This window comes from Tursiops truncatus, chromosome 4 (genome assembly GCF_011762595.2).
Source record: "Tursiops truncatus isolate mTurTru1 chromosome 4, mTurTru1.mat.Y, whole genome shotgun sequence".
Lineage (NCBI taxonomy): Eukaryota > Metazoa > Chordata > Mammalia > Artiodactyla > Delphinidae > Tursiops > Tursiops truncatus.
Window position 1 is genome coordinate 11,579,466 of NC_047037.1, and position 22,249 is coordinate 11,601,714.

At 37.6% G+C, this 22,249-nt stretch overlaps 1 protein-coding gene across 1 annotated transcript in view; it reads left to right on the forward strand.

Moving 5' to 3' along the window:
- COL6A5 (collagen type VI alpha 5 chain) overlaps positions 1-3,285 on the forward strand; it is a 107,830-nt gene extending 104,545 nt beyond the window's left edge. Inside the window, exons 38-39 of the mRNA XM_033856330.1 lie at positions 1,149-1,838; positions 3,185-3,285. Of these exons, the coding sequence (XP_033712221.1) occupies positions 1,149-1,838; positions 3,185-3,285 (791 nt within the window). The remainder of the gene's footprint in view (positions 1-1,148; positions 1,839-3,184) is intronic.
- Positions 3,286-22,249: the final 18,964 nt, after the last annotated feature.

Sequence of the window (22,249 nt, forward strand, 5' to 3'; positions counted from 1 at the left end):
CATCTGATAGTATTTGCCTTGTTAATAACGTTATCCGTGGTGTTGTTTTTCTGCATTCTATTTCAATATTAAATTTTTGTGGCATTTATACAGGTTAATCAATTCATTTGTGAGTGTGGTTGCTGTGAGGATTAAATAAAGTAATAGATGCAAAGCATGAATAATGGGCCAAGCACAATTGGACAGTAATAAGTTTTTGCCAATTAGGAATCTACTTCTTGCTTGATTAGGTCCACAAACATACTTCTTTCATAGAAAAAAATGAACATTGACCATGTCCTCCTGTCTTTCTGAGCTGCCATTTCCTGTTGTGACCTTACCAACCAGCCATCGTCCCTATGATTGTAGACATGGCTTCATGACCCTTTGGAGCAGAGCCACTTGAAGTGCTGGCCTCCAACAAGATAAGAAGGTAGCATCAGAGTGTAACTGGGGCATTGTTTCCTTCCTTGAGAAGGTCTTGATACAAAAAATAAATAAATAAAATAAAATCAGATGAAATAATTTGTGTGCTTAGTGATGTAGTTGACTTATATCATGGTGCAAGTTTCTTATCTTGTCATGGGCCAATAAGCTGTTTGAGGACTGGTACTTTGAGTACCAAGGTCTTAAAGTATGTCATGTCTTACACAGAATTTGGATTCTAAAGTCAGCATTTATACTACTTCTCATGACATCATACTATGGTGCATATTTTAAGCATGTATATAAAGATGTCATCAATAAATGTGACTTTGACATATTTACTTCTCTCTTAGGGTCATTACATATAATGAAATCTCATGCAGTATGCACTCCAAATTTTGTAACCATGTGGGGTGCACTAAAAATCGCTGTATGTTTTTCACCTCGCATACGAAAATAGCTGGAGGATCCATCAATCCTTTGACAAAGATCAAAGATGGGGTAGCAAATAGGTTTCTTCACATGTGAGAATACCTGTCAAGTGGTAATGGCTCTCCGCATACTGTGTAGAGATGTACTTAGAGAATGCATCTGGGAACAAGTACTGATATTGATTAGTAACGTATGCCATGGGTGTGAGAATGAAGTATGACAACACCTCATGCTGTGTATTGCCATTCTTGGCTAGGAGTTTCAAGGTTTCCCTTCTACTAAAAGTAGTGACTTGAGTTATTCTATTGCAGGACAGGAAAGCCATGGCAGAAAAGAAGAACCAGGTCTTACTTATGAACTCAGAGATGTCTCTCTTCAAGAATATTACATGGATGTGGCTTTTCTCATAGATGCTTCCCAAAGAATAGGAAATGATGAGTTTCAGGAAGTGAAAGCTTTTATAACCTCAGTGCTTGATTACTTTCACTTGGCCCCAGATCCACTGATCTCCACCTTGGGAGACAGAGTGGCAGTCCTGACCTACTCTCCTCCAGGCTATATGCCCAACACAGAAGAAAGCCCCATCTACCTAGAATTTGATTTGGTTACTTATAACAATATACACCAAATGAAACATCATCTCCAAGACTCCCTTCAACAGCTCAATGGAGATGTTTTTATTGGCCATGCCCTACAGTGGACAATTGACAATGTCTTTGTAGGAACCCCCAACCTGAGGAAAAACAAAGTTATCTTTGTTATATCTGCTGGTGAAACCAACCCTTTAGACAGGGGAGTCTTAAGAAATGTATCTCTGAGAGCCAAGTGTCAGGGCTACTCCATATTTGTGTTTTCCTTTGGTCCTCTACACAATGACAAGGAATTAGAAGAATTAGCCAGCCACCCACTGGATCATCACTTAGTCCAGCTTGGCCGAACCCACAAGCCAGATTTGAACTATGTCGTCAAATTTGTCAAGCCATTTGTTCATTCAATCAGACGTAAGTCATTAAAGTTTTTCTCTTCTGTTGCTTTTCCAATAGATACCTCTTTGCACAATACACCAGTTGACTTAGTAACATGATTCTCACTTCAGTCAAGAGTGGTGGAGTCTAGGTGTCAGTAGGAGGCAATGAGAAAACCACAGAGAAAATCCCAGGTCCTAGTGACCTTGAGCTCTGCTGTCCCACTGTCAGGGTCTTTGCCAGAAAGTGAAAAGTGTCTTTTAACCCTAATCTGTGTTTACTATGTGCCAAGTTTTTTAAAGAATTGTATCATTTAATCCTCAGGACAGCCCTCTAAGGAAAGTAGTACTATCCCCATTTTACAAGTGAGAAAACTGAGGTTCACAGACATTAAATCAACTGCTCAAAATCTGACAGTTAATAGTTGGCAAATTCTAGACTCAATCCTATGCATTCTGACCCCAGAGCTGTGCTCTTATCCATTAAATGATACATCAATTACTAAAGCTTTAATAAAGTATTACAGTGGTATCACTGTAATAAATAATACCCCACTGCCACCACCCTCCACCCACTCCAAGGACTTCTGTTTCATCTTGTCACTGTAAATCAACTTTGCTTCTGACTTGAATTCTTAAGAACCATGGGGACAAATCTCTTCTAGAGCCTCTGTCTCAGACAGCTGGCTCAGGGACAGCCAGGCAAGGGGTTTAAGGGAGTTTTTTCACAGTAGGCATTTGAGAGAGGCTTCCCAGCCTCTGTCCATGTACTGTAATTCCAGACATGATTATAGTAGCAAACCTAAGATCTTGTAGCATCAAGCAAGTCCGGGCCTGTGCCGGGAATTAGGAGTGTGACAGAGGCCACCCTGAATGGTTGTCTGTAGCTCCTGCAAGTTTAATGGGGAATCAGAGAGATGCAGATTTTCTGGCACTCATAAAGCCCAGGGCTCATGGAACTGTCAGCATCTTGGCACTCAGGATTTATATTTAGTGGCAAGCTTGTCACTTGCAAAAAAATGATGCCTTCTTCCAACCTCAAGATAAATAGGGCAGCCAATTTCAATAGTTAATGCTGTCTTCTAGAAATATCTTCCTTTTAGAGTGAGAGAACCAGATGTCATAAGGGATTAAGAGATATCTTTGAATTATATTGCAAGCCTGTGACACACAGAGCATGAAAATTTTTGACTCAATCACTGCTATATCTCACTGACTTTGCCAACAAGGTATTGCAAAGTCAGAAGGTTCATATTTTGCTGAGTCCGTTATAAAATTAACTTGCTCTTGGAAACACCTCCAACCACAGGAAAAGATGAACTGACTTTGGGTGATAGAATGTGGAAGGGTAAAATTTAGACTAACCACCCACTCTCTCTCCAGGTGCCATCAACAAATATCCCCCTGCAGATATGAGACCCAAATGTGTTAACATCATCTCTCCCAACCCAGAGAATGGTGGCACAGAAAACACTGTATTGTGAGTTGACAAATTCACAATTTGGGTAATACTACCACTGGAAACAGTCCTTAAGAAAATAATTTGAAAGAAATGGCATTTTAGTTTTCAGGATGCAAGTTTGGTTGTGGGGTGTATGGGTGTGTGTGTTGGGGGGGGGTGTTTTAAATATTCCTGATTTGTAACAACACCACAGATCTGGTGTTAATAGTACATAGAATATGATCCATATTTGAAAGAACCATGTTTCCAATTTTTTAGCTTTTATGAAAAAAGAGACCCCTATTAATGCCTTATTAGTAACTATATAATATCATTCAAATATTGGGTACTGTTAAAACAGAAAGCATATAATATCAAAGGTTAGATGTAATAGCTTTAGAGCAGAAGAAAAAGATGAAAAAGAAAAACTCACAAAGCAGCAACAAAAACGTTTGCTGTTTCAAAAACAGAACCCATATGGAGACTAGCAGGAAGAATTCGTTTAAGTTTGATTTCGCAAAGTCCAACACTAAGTACTCAGTAAAAATTCAGTGATGAAAATAATACTGATTTGGAGCCCTAAACCATGGGCACAAATGTCTAATTTCCCTTTGGAATTAAAAAGTTGCCCCTCAGTCAAATTTCATCCACAAACTGCATTTGGACTATTCCAATAACATGCATAAAATTGATTCCTGTTACATTATCTGTGTATCTACAATGAATCCTGAAAGGGACTTGGTTAACATATTTTTCATCATTTTTCTCTGTCACTTCAACCTTCTTCCTGAGGTATATGAAATAGAGATGGAGAACATCTCCATCTCTATTTGGGTGAGCCCAAATAGAGGGCTCACCAAGTGAGCCTTTGGGTGAATTAGATTCTCAGCAGCAGCATTTCTTTGAATTAGGGAACGGTCAGAGTAACAGTTCTGGGACCACCACTGATTTGATCCAGAGGTTATACATGCTCTTTTCAACTTTTCTGATGATGAAAGACAGGGAAGAGGCACATTCAGAAGAAATTACAGCTCCAGCAAATGTCAGACAAGATGAAAAATGTAACCTGAGTGCATTAGAGTTGACAACTCTGAAATACCCTTGTTTGTTTGGATTTTCCCTGGTAGAAGATGAGCGATGAGAACTCATGGAGACAAATAGAGATTGTAGAATAGAGGGGCTTATTAACTAGGGCTACAAGGGTCCCCAAAACAAGGGGGCAAGAAGATAAAACTCTAGGAGGGCAAAAAAAGGAGCCACTGGCCTTGACAAAACCAGAACTAGAAATAAATGCCTGGGGTGGGTCAAGGAATAGAAATGTAAGAGGGAGAAGAGTAAGGACCACAGGTTCTGGGGGAGCAGGAGGAACCCTGCATTCTTGTGGAGATGGGATAGGAGAGGAACTGAGCGGCAGACCTTCAGAATTTGAAGACTCATGGTCTGCTTTCTCCCTTGATGGCCAGGGCTTTCCTTGTCTGAGATCTAAGCTCCTGGCCAAGCCCCAGCACAGTGGAACCCGGAGAGGACAAGGCTTCTATGGTTCTGAGATCTCTGTGTGCTTATTAGGCTGTGTGGGGAAGTGGCCGTGGCCGTATAGCTAAAGAGAAAATAGGAGATGGAGAAGAGGCAGGCATAGTCAGTTCGAGGGCAGCTATTCACAGTCTCTGCTATGTATCAAAATCATGGGAGAAGTTATTTTAAAATAAACATTCCTGGGTGCCTACTAACACTGAAAATGTGCATATCCTATGACCCAACAATGTTACCCCAATGTATATATCCCAATGTATATAACAAAAAAATATATATTCGCTAAGGGTCAGGTACTAGAATGTTCATAACAGAACTATTTGTAGTGGCCTTAAAGTGGGAACAAAAATGCCCAACTGCACATATGATAAATGTTGGTATAATTATGCAATAAAACACTATATATGTATGCAGTATGTATGTAAAATACTATATATGTATGTATACTTCATATATATACATATATACAATGTATCTTATGTTATATATGGTATATACTATATTAATATAATATAATAATATTATATTAATAATATAATATAATAATCCTTTTGATTCTACTAAGCTTATCATTTTCAGCCAAAAACTACCTTGAAATATCTAACAGAACTGATTCAATCAGGATTTATAGTAGTGTTTTCCAAACTTGTATGCACATTAGAATCACCTGTGCAGCTTCTAAAAAATATGGATGCCTGTGTCTCAACCCCAGAGAATGTGATTTAATTGATGTGGAGTGTTGGGTGAACTATGGAATTGTCAGCAAATATCCAGCTGATTATAATGTATAGACACGTTTGAGAAATGCAGATTTATAAGGTTTCTTCCTGTGCTTACACTGTTAATTATATCCCCTGCTATGGACTAGATTGTGTGCCCCAAATTCATATGTTGAAGCCCTAACACACACACCCCCGCCGCCGCCATGTGGCTGTATTGGAGGTAGGGCCTTTAAGGAGGTGATTAAGGCTAAGTGAAGTCATAAGGGTGGAGGCCTGGTCTGATGGAAGTGGTGTAATTATAAGAGAAAGAGACACCAGGACTCTCCAGCATGTGAGAACACAAAAAGGAGGTGGCTGTCTGCGAGCCAGGAAGAGAGCTCTCACCATGAACGAAATTGGCTGGTTCCCTGATCTCAGACTTCCCAGCCTCCGGAACTGTGAGAAAATAAATTACTGCTGTTCAAACCACCCAGTCTATTGTATATGTTATGGCAATCTGAGCTAAGACATCCTCTTTTACATCCACCCACTCTGCCTCTGATTTACCCCGAGTCCTTCCTCCCAGAGTCGGGAAAGCACACTGAATCAGGAGTTGCTAGACCAGGGACATGTCCAAGTACAGCACTAAACCTCTCTAAGCTTCAGTTTCTCCATCGGCATGGGAAGAATATTAATTCCTGTCTCCTACTTTTGGAGGGGAACCAATGAGGTCATGTTTATGAAATTGCCGTGTAAACGTGGAGCTCTGTGCCTGGATGAACTACATCAGTACCTGCCACTTTCCCTTACTCAACTCAACTTTCCCTTACTCCCTTACTCCCTTCCACCCCCCTACTTGATTTCTCACTTGTGTCCCTTCCTCAGTGTCACCTTCCCAGTGCATCCTCTCCCCCATCCAGTCACCAGTCACTTGACCTCACTCCAATTTCCTCCTATCAGAGTTGTCCTTTAGAATAGATACGTTGGCAACAAATTCTCTTAGTTTTCCTTTATCTGGAAATGTATTTATTTTGCCTTGACTTTGGACAGCTATTTTCGTTGGGTATAAAATTCTGTGCTCACAGTTCTTTTCACTCAGCACTTTAAAGAAAAATGGTGTTCTACTGTTATTTGACTTCCATGGCTTCTGATAAGAAATCTACAGTTGTTTCAATAATTGTTCCTTTCTTTTGTAACATGTACTTTTTCTCTAGCTGCTTCCAGATTGTTTCTTTATCTTTTGTTTTCAGCAGTTTGATTATGATATGTCTGAGTGGGTTTTTCTTTGAGCTTTTAAAATCTGTAATATTATGTCTTTTACCAATTTGGGAAGTTTTGGCCATTATTTCCTCAATTTTTTTTTCTGAATGAATCTCTTTCTACTTTCCTTCTAGAATCCCAGTGAAACAAATGCTGGACCCTTTTCATATTGTTCATTAAGTCTCCAAGGCTCTGTTCATTGTTTTCAATTTCCTTTCTCTCTTCAGATCATGTAATTAATCTACCCTGAAATTCACTGACTCTTTCCTCTGTCATCCTCACTCTGCTACTGAGCTCATCCAGGGAATTTAAAAAATTTCAGATACTGTAATTTTTACTTCTAAAACTTCTTTTTGGTTCTTTTTTGTAATCTCTATGTCACTGCTGAGAATATCCTTCTGTTCAAGTTGTTTCCCTTTATCTCATGGAGCACAGTTATAATAGCTTCTTTAATGTCTTTGATAATTGCAAGATCTGAGTCAATTAGAAAGTTGGCATCCATTGTCTTATCCTTTGAATACCATTCACATCTACTTGTCCTCTGTTATGTTACATAATTTTGGATTGTATCTTGAAAAAAAATTTTTTTACGTTGAAGCATCTTGGTTTTTAAAACAGACATATAGTTTTTATTGAAGTATAGTTGATTTACAATGTGTTAGTTTCAGTTGTACATCACAATGATTCAGTTATATATACATACATAAATATACATATATGTATATATATATATTCTTTTTCAGATTCTTTCCCTTATAGGTTATTACAAAATATTGAGTATAGTTCCCTGTGCTATACAGTAGACCCTTGTTGGTTATCTATTTTATATATAGTAGTGTGTATATGTTAATCCCAAACTCCTAATTTATCACTCCCTGTCCCTTTCCCCTTTGGTAACTGTAAGTTTGTTTTCTATGTCTGTGAGTCTGTTTCTGTTTTGTAAGTAAGTTCACTTGATTTTTTTTTAAGACTCCACATATAGGTGATATCATATGATATTTGTCTTTCTCGGTCTGGCTTACTTCACTTAGTATAATAATCTCCATGTCCAATCATTTGCTGCAAATGACATTATTTCATTCTTTTTATGGCTGAGTAATATTCCATTTTATATATACTCTACATCTTCTTCAAATATTACATTTTGTAGACTCTAAATCTATTATAATTCTCTGTAGAACTTTAATTTTTTCAGCAGACAATCAATGTGCTAGGTTCAGAAGTCTCAGTGTCTCACTTTCTGTGGGCAGTGGTTCCAATCTCAGTTTAGTGTCCAAAGCCTTTGCTATCCTGTTTTTGAGTCTTTCACATCCATGTATAGCTTAGGGAAGAACCTGGGACTTATGTAGTTCCCATCGTTAAAATTAGAGAACCCCTTTCTCCAGCTCTCTTTTCTGAGGCTACCCCCACATGCTGACCAACAGGTCCTCTTTTCTTGGTTACTCTGCCCTCAAAGATAGGAGACAAAGTAATTTCTCTTTAATTTTAGCTATCTAGCATTCTACTCAGCTCCAAACTGGAGCCCACCTTTAGAGAAAAACCATGAGAGAAAAGAAGAAAAAAATGGAAATTTCTTCTATGATCTTTGACACACAGGGAGACCTTTTCCTAGTTCTTCTGGCCAGAAATAAGGGGATTTTATCAAGTTTAAGCCACCTGCTCCATGGCCACCATGGAGCTCCAGGACTGGGGCTCTGCACAAGGCCAGAAAAGAAAATGGGAAACCCATGCTCCTTTACAATATCTGCTTCTATTTACTTTTCAGAGTTCTTAAGTAGATGCTTTTTGTGTTTTGTCAAGTTTTCAGTTACAATCAGTGGAAGAGACAGACAGCATGGACTCACTCCATCCTGAGGCCAAAGTAAACTTAGTCCTTCTTGACCAGACCATATGTTTCATCATATTTATATTTGTTTTTCCTTTTCTTACATCTTATCTTCTCTCTCCTCTTTGTCTATATTTTTCATATTTCCTCTTTCCTCATCTCTTGTTTTCCATAATTTTGCTGATTTTATTATATTCTATATGCTATCTATATCTACAATTATACCCATATCTAATATATATAGTATATATAATATATAACATACAATATACATTGTATATATGTATATGTATACATACATTATATATAATATACATACATTTTATAGATATATAAAATAATATATATGGTATATACTATATTGTTATATATGGTATATACTATAATTATTATCAAGTGAGCATTACCAATACCTTTTTTGTTTATTATCATTTCTCATAATTTCCTCCTTCAAAAGGTTTCCTTGTTTTTCTATTTAATTATAGATCATACATATAGAAGTGGATGATATCTTTAATCATTTCCCTCAGAGAGTTCTAGCTGACAGCTTGATTTGGTGACTTGGACAGCCCTGCTCCTTGAAGTCAGTCTGAGTCTTTTCAGAAAATCTCAGTTTGGCTTTCTTCTTCGAATTATGGGAGGTTAGAATTTGAAAATTGGAATGACTTTAGAAATCTCTGAGTTGTACTGTATCTTTTCACAGATAAGGAAATGGAAGCTGCAGACATCTGAAGTGTATTCCCAAGGAACATTCACAGCACCTAATCCGATACTGTTTGTCACAATGTTTCATAATCTATAATTATGTTTATAGAACACAAGTTCACCTTAAATCTTGAAAAGGAGATAATAAAACCTATCTCTGCATTGTTGAAAGGTTGGAAATGCTACCTATGAAGCTCAGAATATACTGTGTTGGGCACATAACCAACAAGACTTATCCCTCTATGAATTATCTGACTGGTAATATGTTTGACAATTAAAAATAAAAATCTATTGTGAAGAATGATCAGCCTTTACACTGCTTTGCTTTGCTTTTGTTTTCCCAAAGAGAGGGCTTTGAGGTGTCTCCTTCATTGTAGATCAATTGACCATACAGGTGTAGGTTTGTTACTGGGTTCTCTATTCTGTTCCATTGATCTGTATGTCTGTTTTCTGCAAGTACCATACTATTTTTATTACTGTAGCTTTGTAAGATAGTTTGAAATCAGAGAGCATCGTACCTCCAGCTTTGTTCTTCTTTCTCAAGATTGTTTTGCCTATTCAGGGTCTTTTGGGTCCATACAAATTTTAGAATTATTTGTTTTCATTCTGTGAAAACTGCCATTGGTATTTTGATAGAGATTGCATTGGATCTGTAGATTGCTTTATGGAATTTAGTCATTTTAATAATATTAATTCCTTTAATCTATAAGTATGGTATATCTTTCCACCTATTTGCATCATCTTCAATTTCTTTCATCAATGTCTTACAGTTTACTGAGTCAAGACTTTTACCTCACTGCTTAAGTTCATTCCTAGGCATTTTTTTTTTTGATGCAATTGTAAATGGGATATTTTTTTAAATTTCTCTTTCTGATAGTTTGCTAGTGTATAGAAATGCAACAAATTTCTGAATATTAATTTTGTATCCTGCAACTTTACTGAATTTATTTATTGGTTCCAATAGTTGTTTGTGTGTGTGTGTGGTTTTTTTAAGGGTTTCTATATGTCATATCATGTCATCTGCAAGTGGTTACAGTTTTACTTTTTCCTTTCCAGTTTGGATGCCTTTTATTTATTTTTCTTATCTGATTGCTATGACTAGGATTTCCATTACTATGTTGAATAGAAGTGGCAAGAGTGTGCATCCTTGTGTTTTTCCTGATCTTAGAGGAAAAGTTCTCAGTTTTTGACTGTTGAATATGATGTTGGCTGTAGGTTTATCATATATTTCTTTTATTATGTTGATATATATTCTCTTTCTGGAGAGTTTTTATCATAAATGGATGTCAAATTTTGTCAGAAACCTTTTCTGCATTGCTTGAGATGATCATATGATTTTTATTCTTCAGTTGTTAATCTGTTGTATCACATTAATTGATTCACGGATGCTGAACCATCTTTGCATCCCAGGGATCAATTCCACTTTATCATGGTGTATGATCCTTTTTATGCATTTTTGAATTTGGTTCTCTGTATTTTGTTGAGGATTTTTGCATCTGCGTTATCAGTTATGTAATAACAGTTATGTAATATCTTTTCTGTGTCATCCTTGTCTGTCTGGTTTTGGTATTCAGGTTATTCTGGTCTCATAGTTGTGAAAAATCTTTTCTGCTAGTCTTCAGGTCGTTTTCACAGATAGTCGCTCTATAAATAGTTGTAATATTGGTGTACCCAGGGGGTAGGTGAGCTCAGGGTCTTCCTACTCCACCATCTTGGCCACACCTCTCTTATTTATTTTATAACTGGAGGTTTGTACCATTTAATCTCCTTCACCTATTTCTCCCACCCTGCCCCAAGAACCACTAGTTTGTTCTCTGTATCTATGAGTCTGTTTCTGTTTTATTATGTTTGTTCATTTCTTTGGCTTTTTTAGATTCCACATATAAGTGAAATCATATGGTATATTTAAATGAATAATGGTGGTATCAGATCACTGTGATGTTTAGATTCCATTGGGTAAATTAAAAGAGGAGAAATGTGGAAGTTTTACTTTTAAATGTCAGTTTTTACAATATGTTACAAATTACATCCTTTCCAACTACTTAAACTCATAATTTAAAAACAAATAGATGTACACTTTAAAATATGCAAGGCAAGAGTACATGTTTATTTTCCTTTGAGGTGGGTATGTAAGCAAAAGTGTGTGAAGACAAGTAAGTAAGATTGTCCTTCAGAGCCTGTTTTGATCCTCAGAGCCAACCCTGAGATGTGGATTCACATGAATGTGACTTCTGGAGATGGCACTCACTTGGGGGAGAATCAGAAGGAAAGGGAGGCAGCAAGACAGGGAAGGGGTAGAAGCAAACAAGGGTGCCATCTCAGGAAAGTGCCACAGAGGGCAGCTTTAGCTCACTCCTTCCAGTCACTCAGGCGTGTGAGTTGTGCTGCAGAGTCGTCCTGACCAAAGGCTTTCTTACTCCTTTATAGATCATTGATTGGTCAAGGGCTGCCTTGAACTCCCAGATACACTCTATGTGGTTAAAGCCACTCTAGTAGCTGGACATCAGCCCTCCAAAGAATAATATGTGCTGATGTTGGAAGCCAAAGCTCACACGGGGGTGATCAGGGAGGAGTGGGGAAGAGGGATAGGAGGGGAAGGAATGTTGTCCTAGAAATTAATGCTAAAAAAAAAAATCAGAAGGATTCTGGGCATAGTCTTCCTAGCTCTGCACATTCCTTCTAGCTCTGAATCAGTGATACCAGCCACTAAATATGCTAAGCATCAAATTTCAGATCATCAGTGTACCAGTATTTTCCCAGGAAGAAGTATATCTACAGTTCTACTTACATGTTGTTCATTTATATCTGTTATCACATCACTCTTTTATTATAACTATTGAAAATGGCAAAACTATGCATGTTTTTTTCTTATGTGGCATAAAAAGGAGTAGTCTCTAAGGGGAACATTTTAAACAAATCCAGTGACATTAAGAGCAACAAATATTTTTGTTTTGCAGATGGTGAGGACACAAGATAATCATAGGAGAAAAGAACATAGGTCCATTGGCATGAGTAATTCTATGTGGTTCTAACCAGGAAGCATAAATCATCTATTAGAGGTGGAATGTTAAGTGGCAGGAATTTTTCATGAAAACAGTTGGCTAATAACATGATAAATTTGATCTGTTTCAAATCTGAGGGAAAAACTTCTGAGTGAAGACATCAATGAGCAAACCAAGAAACTAGGAATGATTTCATTTCTCCTGAGAATTGGGACAACTGACCTTGAAGAATTAACTGAATCCTTTCTTTGACAACTCTGCATGAGGCATCAATTGTGATGATGTACCTGCCTAAAGGATATTTTTGCCATAATTTTTTATCACATCTATATCTCAAATTGGACTCGAGTAAAAAGAATTTAGAATTAGAATTTCCTAAGAATGACTTCTATCTATTTGGAGAAATAGAAACCCATCATTATAGGCAATGCTTGCTCTTTCCAGGACATTTACAAAACAATGGAATTTGTAAGAAAGAAAAAGTGAGATGAGGCTAATTTTATAAACTGCTATTTTGTGCTGTGATCATCTGTTTTATGCTTTAGCATGCTTTGCTCTGTGTGTGCTTGATTTTTGCTTCAAACAAAACAAAACATTATGGAAAAGCATGAATACTCTATCTGACCAGAACTGTTCTTGGGAATTACAATGTTAGCAAGAGACAAGTTCTAAAATAAAGGCAAGTCTGATGTGGGCACTTGTTCTATTCATTTTACTTAACTGTAGTCCAACTCAGAACTGTTAGAACAGCAATACAGGAGTAAACATATTTGGAAAAAATACATAAAATGTACAATAAGCCAATAGTGAGTTGGTTTTAAAAATTATTCAGTTTGGTTAAGACAACAAGTAATTACCAAGTCAATGAATATATGTTGTATATTTTAAAAATGACTATGTTAAGGGGGTAATACTAAAGGCTTTTTCTATAATTCTCCTTAACATTACTCTTGTGTTTGAATATTTTTTAAATAATCCAATCAACTAATTCTAGGTTGTCAAAAGTTTTGCGGTAGCCATTTATTGCTCTCTGGGAAGTTCTAAAGCAAACTCTACTCATTTAATAAAGTTTTGTTTTACCCTAAGAGTACATCAGATCCCTAAATCTGAAAGTGACATGGGTTATCAAGAATGTGAGGCCAACTCTGGAGAACAGTATAGAGGTTCCTTCAAAAACTAAAAATAAGCTACCATATGATCCAGTAATCCCACTCTTGGCATATATCTGGAGAAAACCATAATTCAAAAAGACGTATGCACCCCAATGTTCATAGCAGCACTGTTTACAATAACCAGGACGTGGAATCAACTTAAATGTCCATCAACAGATAAATGGATAAAGGAGATGTGATATATAAATACAGTGGAATACTACTCACTTATATGTAGAATCTTAAAAAATTGATACACATGAACTTACATACAAAACAGAAACAGGCCCACAGACATAGAAAACAAACTTATGGCTACCAAAGGGGAAAGGGAGAGAGAGGGATAAATTAGGAGTTTGGGACTAATAGGTACACACTACTGTATATAAAATAGTTAACAAACAAGGACCTACTGTATGGCACAGGGAACTATACTCAATATTTTATAGTAACCTATAAAGGAAAATAATATGAAAGAGTATATATACATACATAGATACATATGTACATATATACATGTATGTATAACTGAATTATTTTGCTATACAACTGAAACTAACACAACATTGTAAATCAACTATACTTTAACCAAAAAAATATAGAACAAGGCCAGAGAAACTCACACTCTGCTGATGGGAGTGTGAATTGTCCTGCCTCTGAACAGCATCCTTAGCCAATGTCTAGTTAGGTCGATGATGCACATGTCCTACAATCCAGCAACCCCACACTAGATCTACATGCCTACAGGAGCTCTCACACAGGTACACAAGGAACCAAATACAAACACATTCACTGCAGCACTGTGTATTTTAGTGAAGACTTGAAACCAACCAAAATGCCCTAAATGTTCATAGAATGGAATACGATACAGCAGTTAAATTGATAAACTAGAGCTGTACCTATAAACATGGACAAATCTCAAAGACAGTACTGAGCCAAAAAGAGTTGCAGAAGGATACATTATGACATCATTCATACAACATTCTAAGATCTGAGAAGCAATACCACACATTGTTTATGAGTACCCAGAACTGGAGTTAGAGCATATGTGAGAATGATAAACACCAAATTCAAGGCAGTGGTTATCTTTCAGTGGGGAGGGGTAAAGCTGAGGTCCAATTGTCATTATAATGTTTATTTCTTAAGCTGAGTGGTGGAATGTGGGTGTTCCTTATATTATTTTTTATACATTTTTGGATATCTGACATATTTCATGATTTAAAAAGTGTATACCAAGTCATGGAAATAAAGGTAGAATTCAAGTAGAGCCTATGCTACATCTAGAACCATGATAAGATTGTGAGGAATTAATACATATATATAGTCTATATATCTTATATAGAGAATATATACTTATATATATTCTAGCAACCTTGACTTAATGCAAACTCCTCGGGGGCAAGGATAGTTTTTTATATAAAACACAACACACCTTTAACACCAAGCATCAGGGAAACTTGTCTCCTTTATTGGTATGCCATAGAATTTGAATCAATGTATAAAATTAGTTTTTACCATTGAGTATACATTCAATTTTGATGTGAATTTTATATCTGAGTGGTCACAATTTGATGCATATAAGAGGTAAGAAGGGTGATATTAAATGACATTGTTTCATGGGAGGAACAATTACACTGGGAGGTTTTAAATAGACGTGTTATGTGTTTTGGACATTCAAGTCAAAAATATAATACTTGAATGTGTGCTGTGGGCACAAAAAAGTTGAGAACAAACATCAGAGAATGACCACAGGATGATAAAAATACCATGCATGAATTCAGAGTAAAGCTGCTAAGTAGAACCAGTAATTGCCTTGGAAATCAAAGAAGGAAAAATATCACTTGGAATTTAAATACTGGAGAAACTTCAAAGAAGAAATAGAATTCACACCAGGTCCCTCCTTCCAGTTCTTTAAGATAACAGTACAAACTCCTTCCATGCCTTAAAAGATCCTGCAAAATCACTTTTCCAGCCTAATCTTTCTCCACTGCAAGGAATCTCTTCCACTCCCTACCTCTTATTCATCCTCTGGTTGGCTCTCACCTGCTTGGAAACACCTTCCATAAATTCCTGAAGCTGGGCAGGGTAACCCACCCCAACACCCACCATTTTTTCTCCCAGTCCAGGATCGCTCCCTCTGGGTCCTCACCAGGGAAGGTTATACTGACTCCACCCATTCACTTGTCTATGTCCTCAAGGGACACTGAAGTGAGCATCCCTATTTGTTCATCACTGTATCCCCAACACACAGGATGGTGCCTGGCACTTAAAAGGCACCCAATAAAGACTGAATGAATGAACAAACTCATCTTGAAAGAGAAATGTGGTTTAGTTTGATGGGGGGAGGGGGTGATTGACATGAACAATGACAAGGAAATAAAAGCCAAAACAAAACAAAAGTGTGTGTGTTTGTGCACTGAAGTGAGTGGGGAAATTGGGGGTATGTGAAGAGAGTTTGTAAGGGAGCCAGTATGGCTGGATTAGAAATCTGGGGACTAGTGGCAGCTGAAGCCACAGCAAGTGTAGTGAATTGCTGAAAAGAGGTTTTTTTAAAGCTTAAAAAAAAACCCAGCAAGCCTCTTTAAAAGTTTAGTTTGAACCACTCCCCAGTAGCCAACCTATTTGAATTTGGAGTGTTCTATAAGCAAAATTACATGTCCTCGGAAAGGAGCCATGGCACATGCATTAAGCCCACATTTTCGCAGGGGGTCTGTGCAGAAAAGACCTCTAGCTGAGCCACTGCAGGCTTCCATGTCATGGATCATGCATTGCTGAATAGCTGGTCAGAATTACAGATGACTAAGAATCCTGTGATATTTCTGGAAAACTTCATATGATATTTTAAATCTGATTCCTAACTCTTTTATCTGAGCGTGAGCAGTGGGGTTGAGAATTTGAATAGTCATAGTTGAAAATTTGTGCAGCCCCTGTGGGACTCCCTCAGTTGGAACCTCCTTCCATCTCTGACCCAGAACTCTGGGATTTCCTTTTAAATTTCTCCAGCCCCACGTCATCCACCTTGACCATGCTTGCACCTCTCCCCTCATATGCTAGGACCTTAATATGTGCTCCATAACTATTTTTCTTTGTGCAGGAAGGGATAAATGAATAAGCTGTCTTGCTGAGCCTGGCTAATTTCCTACTGGCCTCCCTTTCTTTTCCCTGGCTTCTACTTCCCAAATTGAATTTGGATTCTGTGTTGAGAAAAAGTCTAATAAGGGCTAGAAGCTGTCCTCTACACAAATGCTGCTGAGAAGGAAGCTCTCGCCTCCTGTGATGAGTACAACAGCTGTGTGGGGGCCTGGCTCACAAGATGACTGTTTGCAGTCTCTTACAGAAGTGTATCTAAGACTCCAGGCTCACGGATATTATAAGAATAGATGAGTAAACAGTGTAAGTCATCTTGTTTTAAATTGAAGTATAGTTGATTTACAATGTTGTGTTAGTTTTAGGTGTACAGCAAAGTGATTCAGTTATATATGTATATATATATATATATATATATATATATATATATATATATATATTCTTTTTCAGATTATTTTCCCATATAGGTTATTACAAAATATTGAGTAAAGTTCCCCATGCTATACTGTAAGTCTTTGTTGTTTATCTATTTTATATATATAGTAATGTGTATATGTTAATCCCAAACTCCTAATTTATCCCTCTCCCCCCCATAAATTCTTTTAGTTACTAGCACACATGCAAAGTAAAACAGCTGTTCCTAGTATGATATAAATTGATCTACAAGTGCCCTGTGTTTCATGGTGTTGGAGGACCACAATCCAAAGTGTTATAAGTATAGTTGATGGCCCACAAACCAGCATCATCAGCATAACCTGGGAGTTTGTTGGAAATACAGAATTCCTGGGTTTGGCCCCGAGACAATTGGATCAGAATCTACATTTTAAACAACATCTCCAGGTGATTCCTGGGCACATCTAAGTCTGTGAAGTGCTGGCCTAGAATTCACTTGCTTGAAGCTCTGCAAATGAATAGATGCATTTTGCTAATTTTTCAGTTCAGCTTGTTGACATCGTATTTTGGAGATCTACCACGTAGCATGCATTTTGCCAGAAATAAGGAATGTAAAGGTAAATAAGGGTGATCTTTTGAGCTCATGGTCTAGCTGGAAAGACTGAGTCAAAAAGAGATCACTTTGATTTCATGTAGTAGTATTAAGGTGAAGGTGTGCAGAAAGAACTGTGGGAATATGGAGGACTCCTTACTCCAGACTAGGGACCCAGAGAAGTTTTCATCAAGAAGCTGTCTGTTGATCTGGAAGAAAATGAATACAACTTAGCCAGGTAAAAATCAGGTAAGTAATCCAACAGAAAGTAAATTGTCTCTCCCAGCTCTTTGTCCTTAAAATAGGTTTTTGTCTAAACCATAAACCCCATTGTGTTCCTGGGGATGGAGGATTGACTATATGGATTCCATGTTGCTAACTGGGTTTAGGAGTGATGGAGATGAGGATGGAGAGGTGAATACAGGCCAGCCACAGAGAACCATGTGGACCATGTTTAGATTCTGTTCTGGAGGCACCAGAGGAGGGATGTGGTTGAACCTTTATTATGGCTGGTCCTGGCTGCTGAGGGAAGAGGGAATTGGAGGGGAGAAGAACTAGGCATAGCATAATCGGGTAGATATCCAAACAAGAGTGGACAGTGCTGCTCAGGTTGGAAATGAGTGGGCATGGAAGAAAAATATCTAAAAGGTAAGATGAGCAGGACATGATAATTGTCTAGTTGTAACAGAGAACAAGAGAGAGAGGGCTGGGTATCAAAAACCGTGGTTCTCAGACTTGACTGAGCAGAAGAATCCCCAGAAGGTGCCACTCCCCTCCCAGGGTTTTTGATTCAACAAGTCTGGGGTGGGGCGTAAGAATGTGCATTTCTAACAGGTTTTCAGCCCATACTGATGCTGCTTGTCCCAGGACCACACTTTCAGAACCACTGCTCAAGCACAGCTCAATGGTTCTTGCCTTTGCTCCTTGGGAACACCCGCAGAGTTTTTTTAAACTACTGACGCCTGACCCTCACCCCCAGGGATTCTGATTAAGTTGGTACAGGGTGCAGCCTGGACACTGGGCATTTTTAAAGCTCCAGGTGATTCAATTGTGCAACTGAATACCAGATAAATACTACTTAATCATATTTGGAACACAGACAACGGAGCCATTTTGTTGCTTCTTAAATTTATTAAAATTATTTCCTAATATTCTTATTTTCCTGTAAAATCAGGTAAGTAATCCAGCAAAAAGTAATCATCTCTCCTGGCTCTTTGTTCTTAAAATAGGTTTTTGTTTAAACCATACCCCCTATTGTGTGCACGGAGAAGGAGGGTTGACTATATGAATTCTGTATTGAAATGCTTCATTATGTGTGTCCTCATTTGTGTGGGAATATATAGTTGATCCATTTGGAAGATCAATATGATATATGGTGATTACTATCCAAAAGGGCATATACTGAAAAGACCAAATAGATACTATTTCCAACCTAAGGCAAGAGGAAGAGGGAAAAGAAAAGAAAAAAATCACACATTTGTTGAGTTCTTACTGTGTACCAGATCAGTGCTTTATATACATTATTTCATTTAATGCTGACAGAAAAAGGAAAAGTAAGACATCATTATCTCCATTGTGTAAATGAGGGATCCAGGACTCAGAAAGAAATGGTCACACAGTCAAAGATAAAGAGGGATATAGATCTGGATTTGCCTGTTTCTTCCAAAGACCATATTCTTTTCATGCATTCTCATGGGGAGAGAAATCAGCTATAAGGTACAGAGAAAAATAGTCACCATGAGACATCAGGTGCTTGAATTCTAACCCTAACTCTACCCCTAACTAGTTGTGCCACCTTGAGTGAATCACTGCATCCCTTGGCTTTGATTTCCTCATCAATAAAATGGGGATAAAAACTATACCTAGTTCCATCGACAGATAGAGCTCCATTGACAGATGAATGAATAAAGAAATGTGGTGTGTATATGTATATATATATATATATACACACACACACACACCCCCCACACATACACACACACAGTGGAATATTACTCATCCATAAAAAAAGAATAAAATAATGCCATTTGCAGCAACATGGATGAATCTAGAGATTATCATAATACTAAGTGAAGTAAATCAGAGAAATACAAATAATATACCACTATTTGTGGAATCAAAAAAAATTATACAAATGAACTTATTTACAAAACAGAAATGGACTCACAGACATAGAAAACAAACTTATAGTTACCAAAGGGGAAAGGGGGGGAGATAAATTAGGAGTTTGGGATTAACACACTACTATATATAAAATAGGTAAACAACAAAGACCTACTGTATAGCACAAAGAACTATACTCAGTATCTTGTAATACCTGGAAAAGAATCTACAAAAGAATATATATATATATATATATATATATGAATTACTTTGCTGTACACTTGAAACTAACCACATTGTAAATTAACTATACCTCAATAAAAGAAAAATTGTAAAGTAGGATTGAGATGCAAAACCTGCTTTAAACAAAAAAAAAACAACACAGTACCCAGCTCACTGGATTAAATGAAATAATACCTAGCACAATGCCTGGCATATGGGAAATAGATAAATTTAACTCTTATTCTCTTCCTCCTCTTTATCATTATTTACAGTAAAATGATGGGACTGGGCTCATCTTCCCTAAAATTCCCTCAGTTTATAAATTCTGTGCTAAAGAATTTGCTGGTGTCTTTGGTATTTGCAGCTTCTTTCTGAAACCCTTCAATGAGTGACCTCATCTCAAGAATTGGTATTTGCTAAAATCAACCAGCCCCTTCCTGTCACCCTCCCACTCCTCCAGCTTCCCCAGGATGTCCAGCCAGCTGTGAGTGTTTCATCCATAGCGCGATAGACCTGGGTCAGTGTTGTGGTGACTCTCACAGGGGCTCCACTGTGCTGAGTTGCTGTATTCACCTCCCTCTACAGCATGTGTGTGAGAGCTCTGATGCCAGGCCAGCAGAATTTCTGTCCTCTGGACACATGTGCAGTGATATATGGACCACACTCCACAGCTTGGATGCTGATGACCTTGTTCTGTTATCTGATATCCTGTAGGCTTGAAGATGATCCAGTATGCAATTTGGAATCGTGGGAAGAGTAAGATTTGTTCTACCACATACTGGTTATGTACGCTGGGCTTGACCTGTGGCTTAACTTCTTGGAACCTCCAATTTTCTCATCTGTGAAACTGGTTTTGTGAGATGTGGTGTGCATACAGTGCATTAGATAGTGTTCAGTTTGCAATAGCTACTCAATAGCAGTTAGGAACCATCCTAATGACTCTATCTAGAAAGCTGGTGATAGATGTCAGGGTAGAGCAGGGAACAGGGCTGTATAGAACTTTGGAGAGTGTTAATCATAACTTTCTAAGCCTTTTGCAGTACATTTGACTTGCTGTCACTGTGACACTTCTGTCACTGTTTAGGTAGCATATTTCAACAGTGACTTTTACTTCACCATTCCCACTACATTTCTAAGAATTCTCCTCCACACAGGCTGGAATATGACCTCAGACACCTTCACACTCATGGCTGTTCCATAGCGGTGGGCTAACTGTGTTGGGGCAGAGTCATGGCATTCTTTTTCACACGTGCCTTGTAGTACCCAGCAGACTGGTTCAGCCCCCTGTAAACATGGGAGGGAATGTCTGCAGGGCTTCTGCCAGTGTTGGCAATCTGCCAGGTTGGAAGACTTTTTCCAACTGCCTGAAAACATGTTCTGACCTTGGTGTCTAGAGCTCTTGTTTCATCACTTACTCCTGGAGTTAGAATAACTTTCGATCAAGTGGGGTTTTACCATGCAACATAGTTTTACCCCAAAACCAATAGGGGATGGACATGACTAACATAGAATCAGATTTGCTTGGTTTCTACCAGAAACCAGCTGGAGCTGATGTCCCAGCAATATTGTGGCTATTTTCCAGACATGTGTTTCTCTAAGTGGGGTCCAGGACCACTCCCATCAGAATTTCATAGGTCTTGTTAAAATAGAGAGTTCCAAGGCTCCCTCAATTCTATTAACTTGGAATCTCTGGGCGTAAACATAGAAGCTGCATTTTAACACATTTTTAGGTGATTCTTATGCATGTTGTATTATACTTTTTAAATTTGAGTTGCTACAAAAGTATTACTAGCTCAAACTTTTAAAAAATCAAATAACACTAAAATATTCATAATTAAAGTCAACCATCACTTTCTTTCCCCTGCCGAGATCCCTTTCCCAGAGATTACCATATAAACTTTTATTTTTCTTCTTTTATTTTTTACCTATTTCTAGATAATGTGCTAATACTGCAACTGTTTGTCATATTGATTTTAGACATTATCTACTGACTTCCTATGATTGATGAACATTTAGAAATTTATCCAACATAATCATCCATCCTTACCTTCTTCATAGAGTCCCTTAAGTTAAACAAAGAGTTAGAATTGTTAGTTTATGACTATGTAAAGATCACTTAGTATTGAGCGAAGAAGGGAGCATGAATATCTCTTTCTTACTCGACTTCCGTTTTATCTTAGACTTTCAGTGCTGTCAAAAAACTGTCATTTTATTTTACAAATACTCAAATATATTACATACTTAGCATTTTATTTTCCTTGCCCTGGGAGACATCAACCCCAGAGTACCCCATTCTTCTGCTATGTGTTGACTCTTAATTCTGCTTTCCTTGTTAGATTTCCTTTTACCAGGTTCCATGCCTTCTAATTTCTTAGTCTACTTACTGATTTTGAAAAAGCACATCCTCCAGTAACTTGCCTAAGAACCAATGCACTG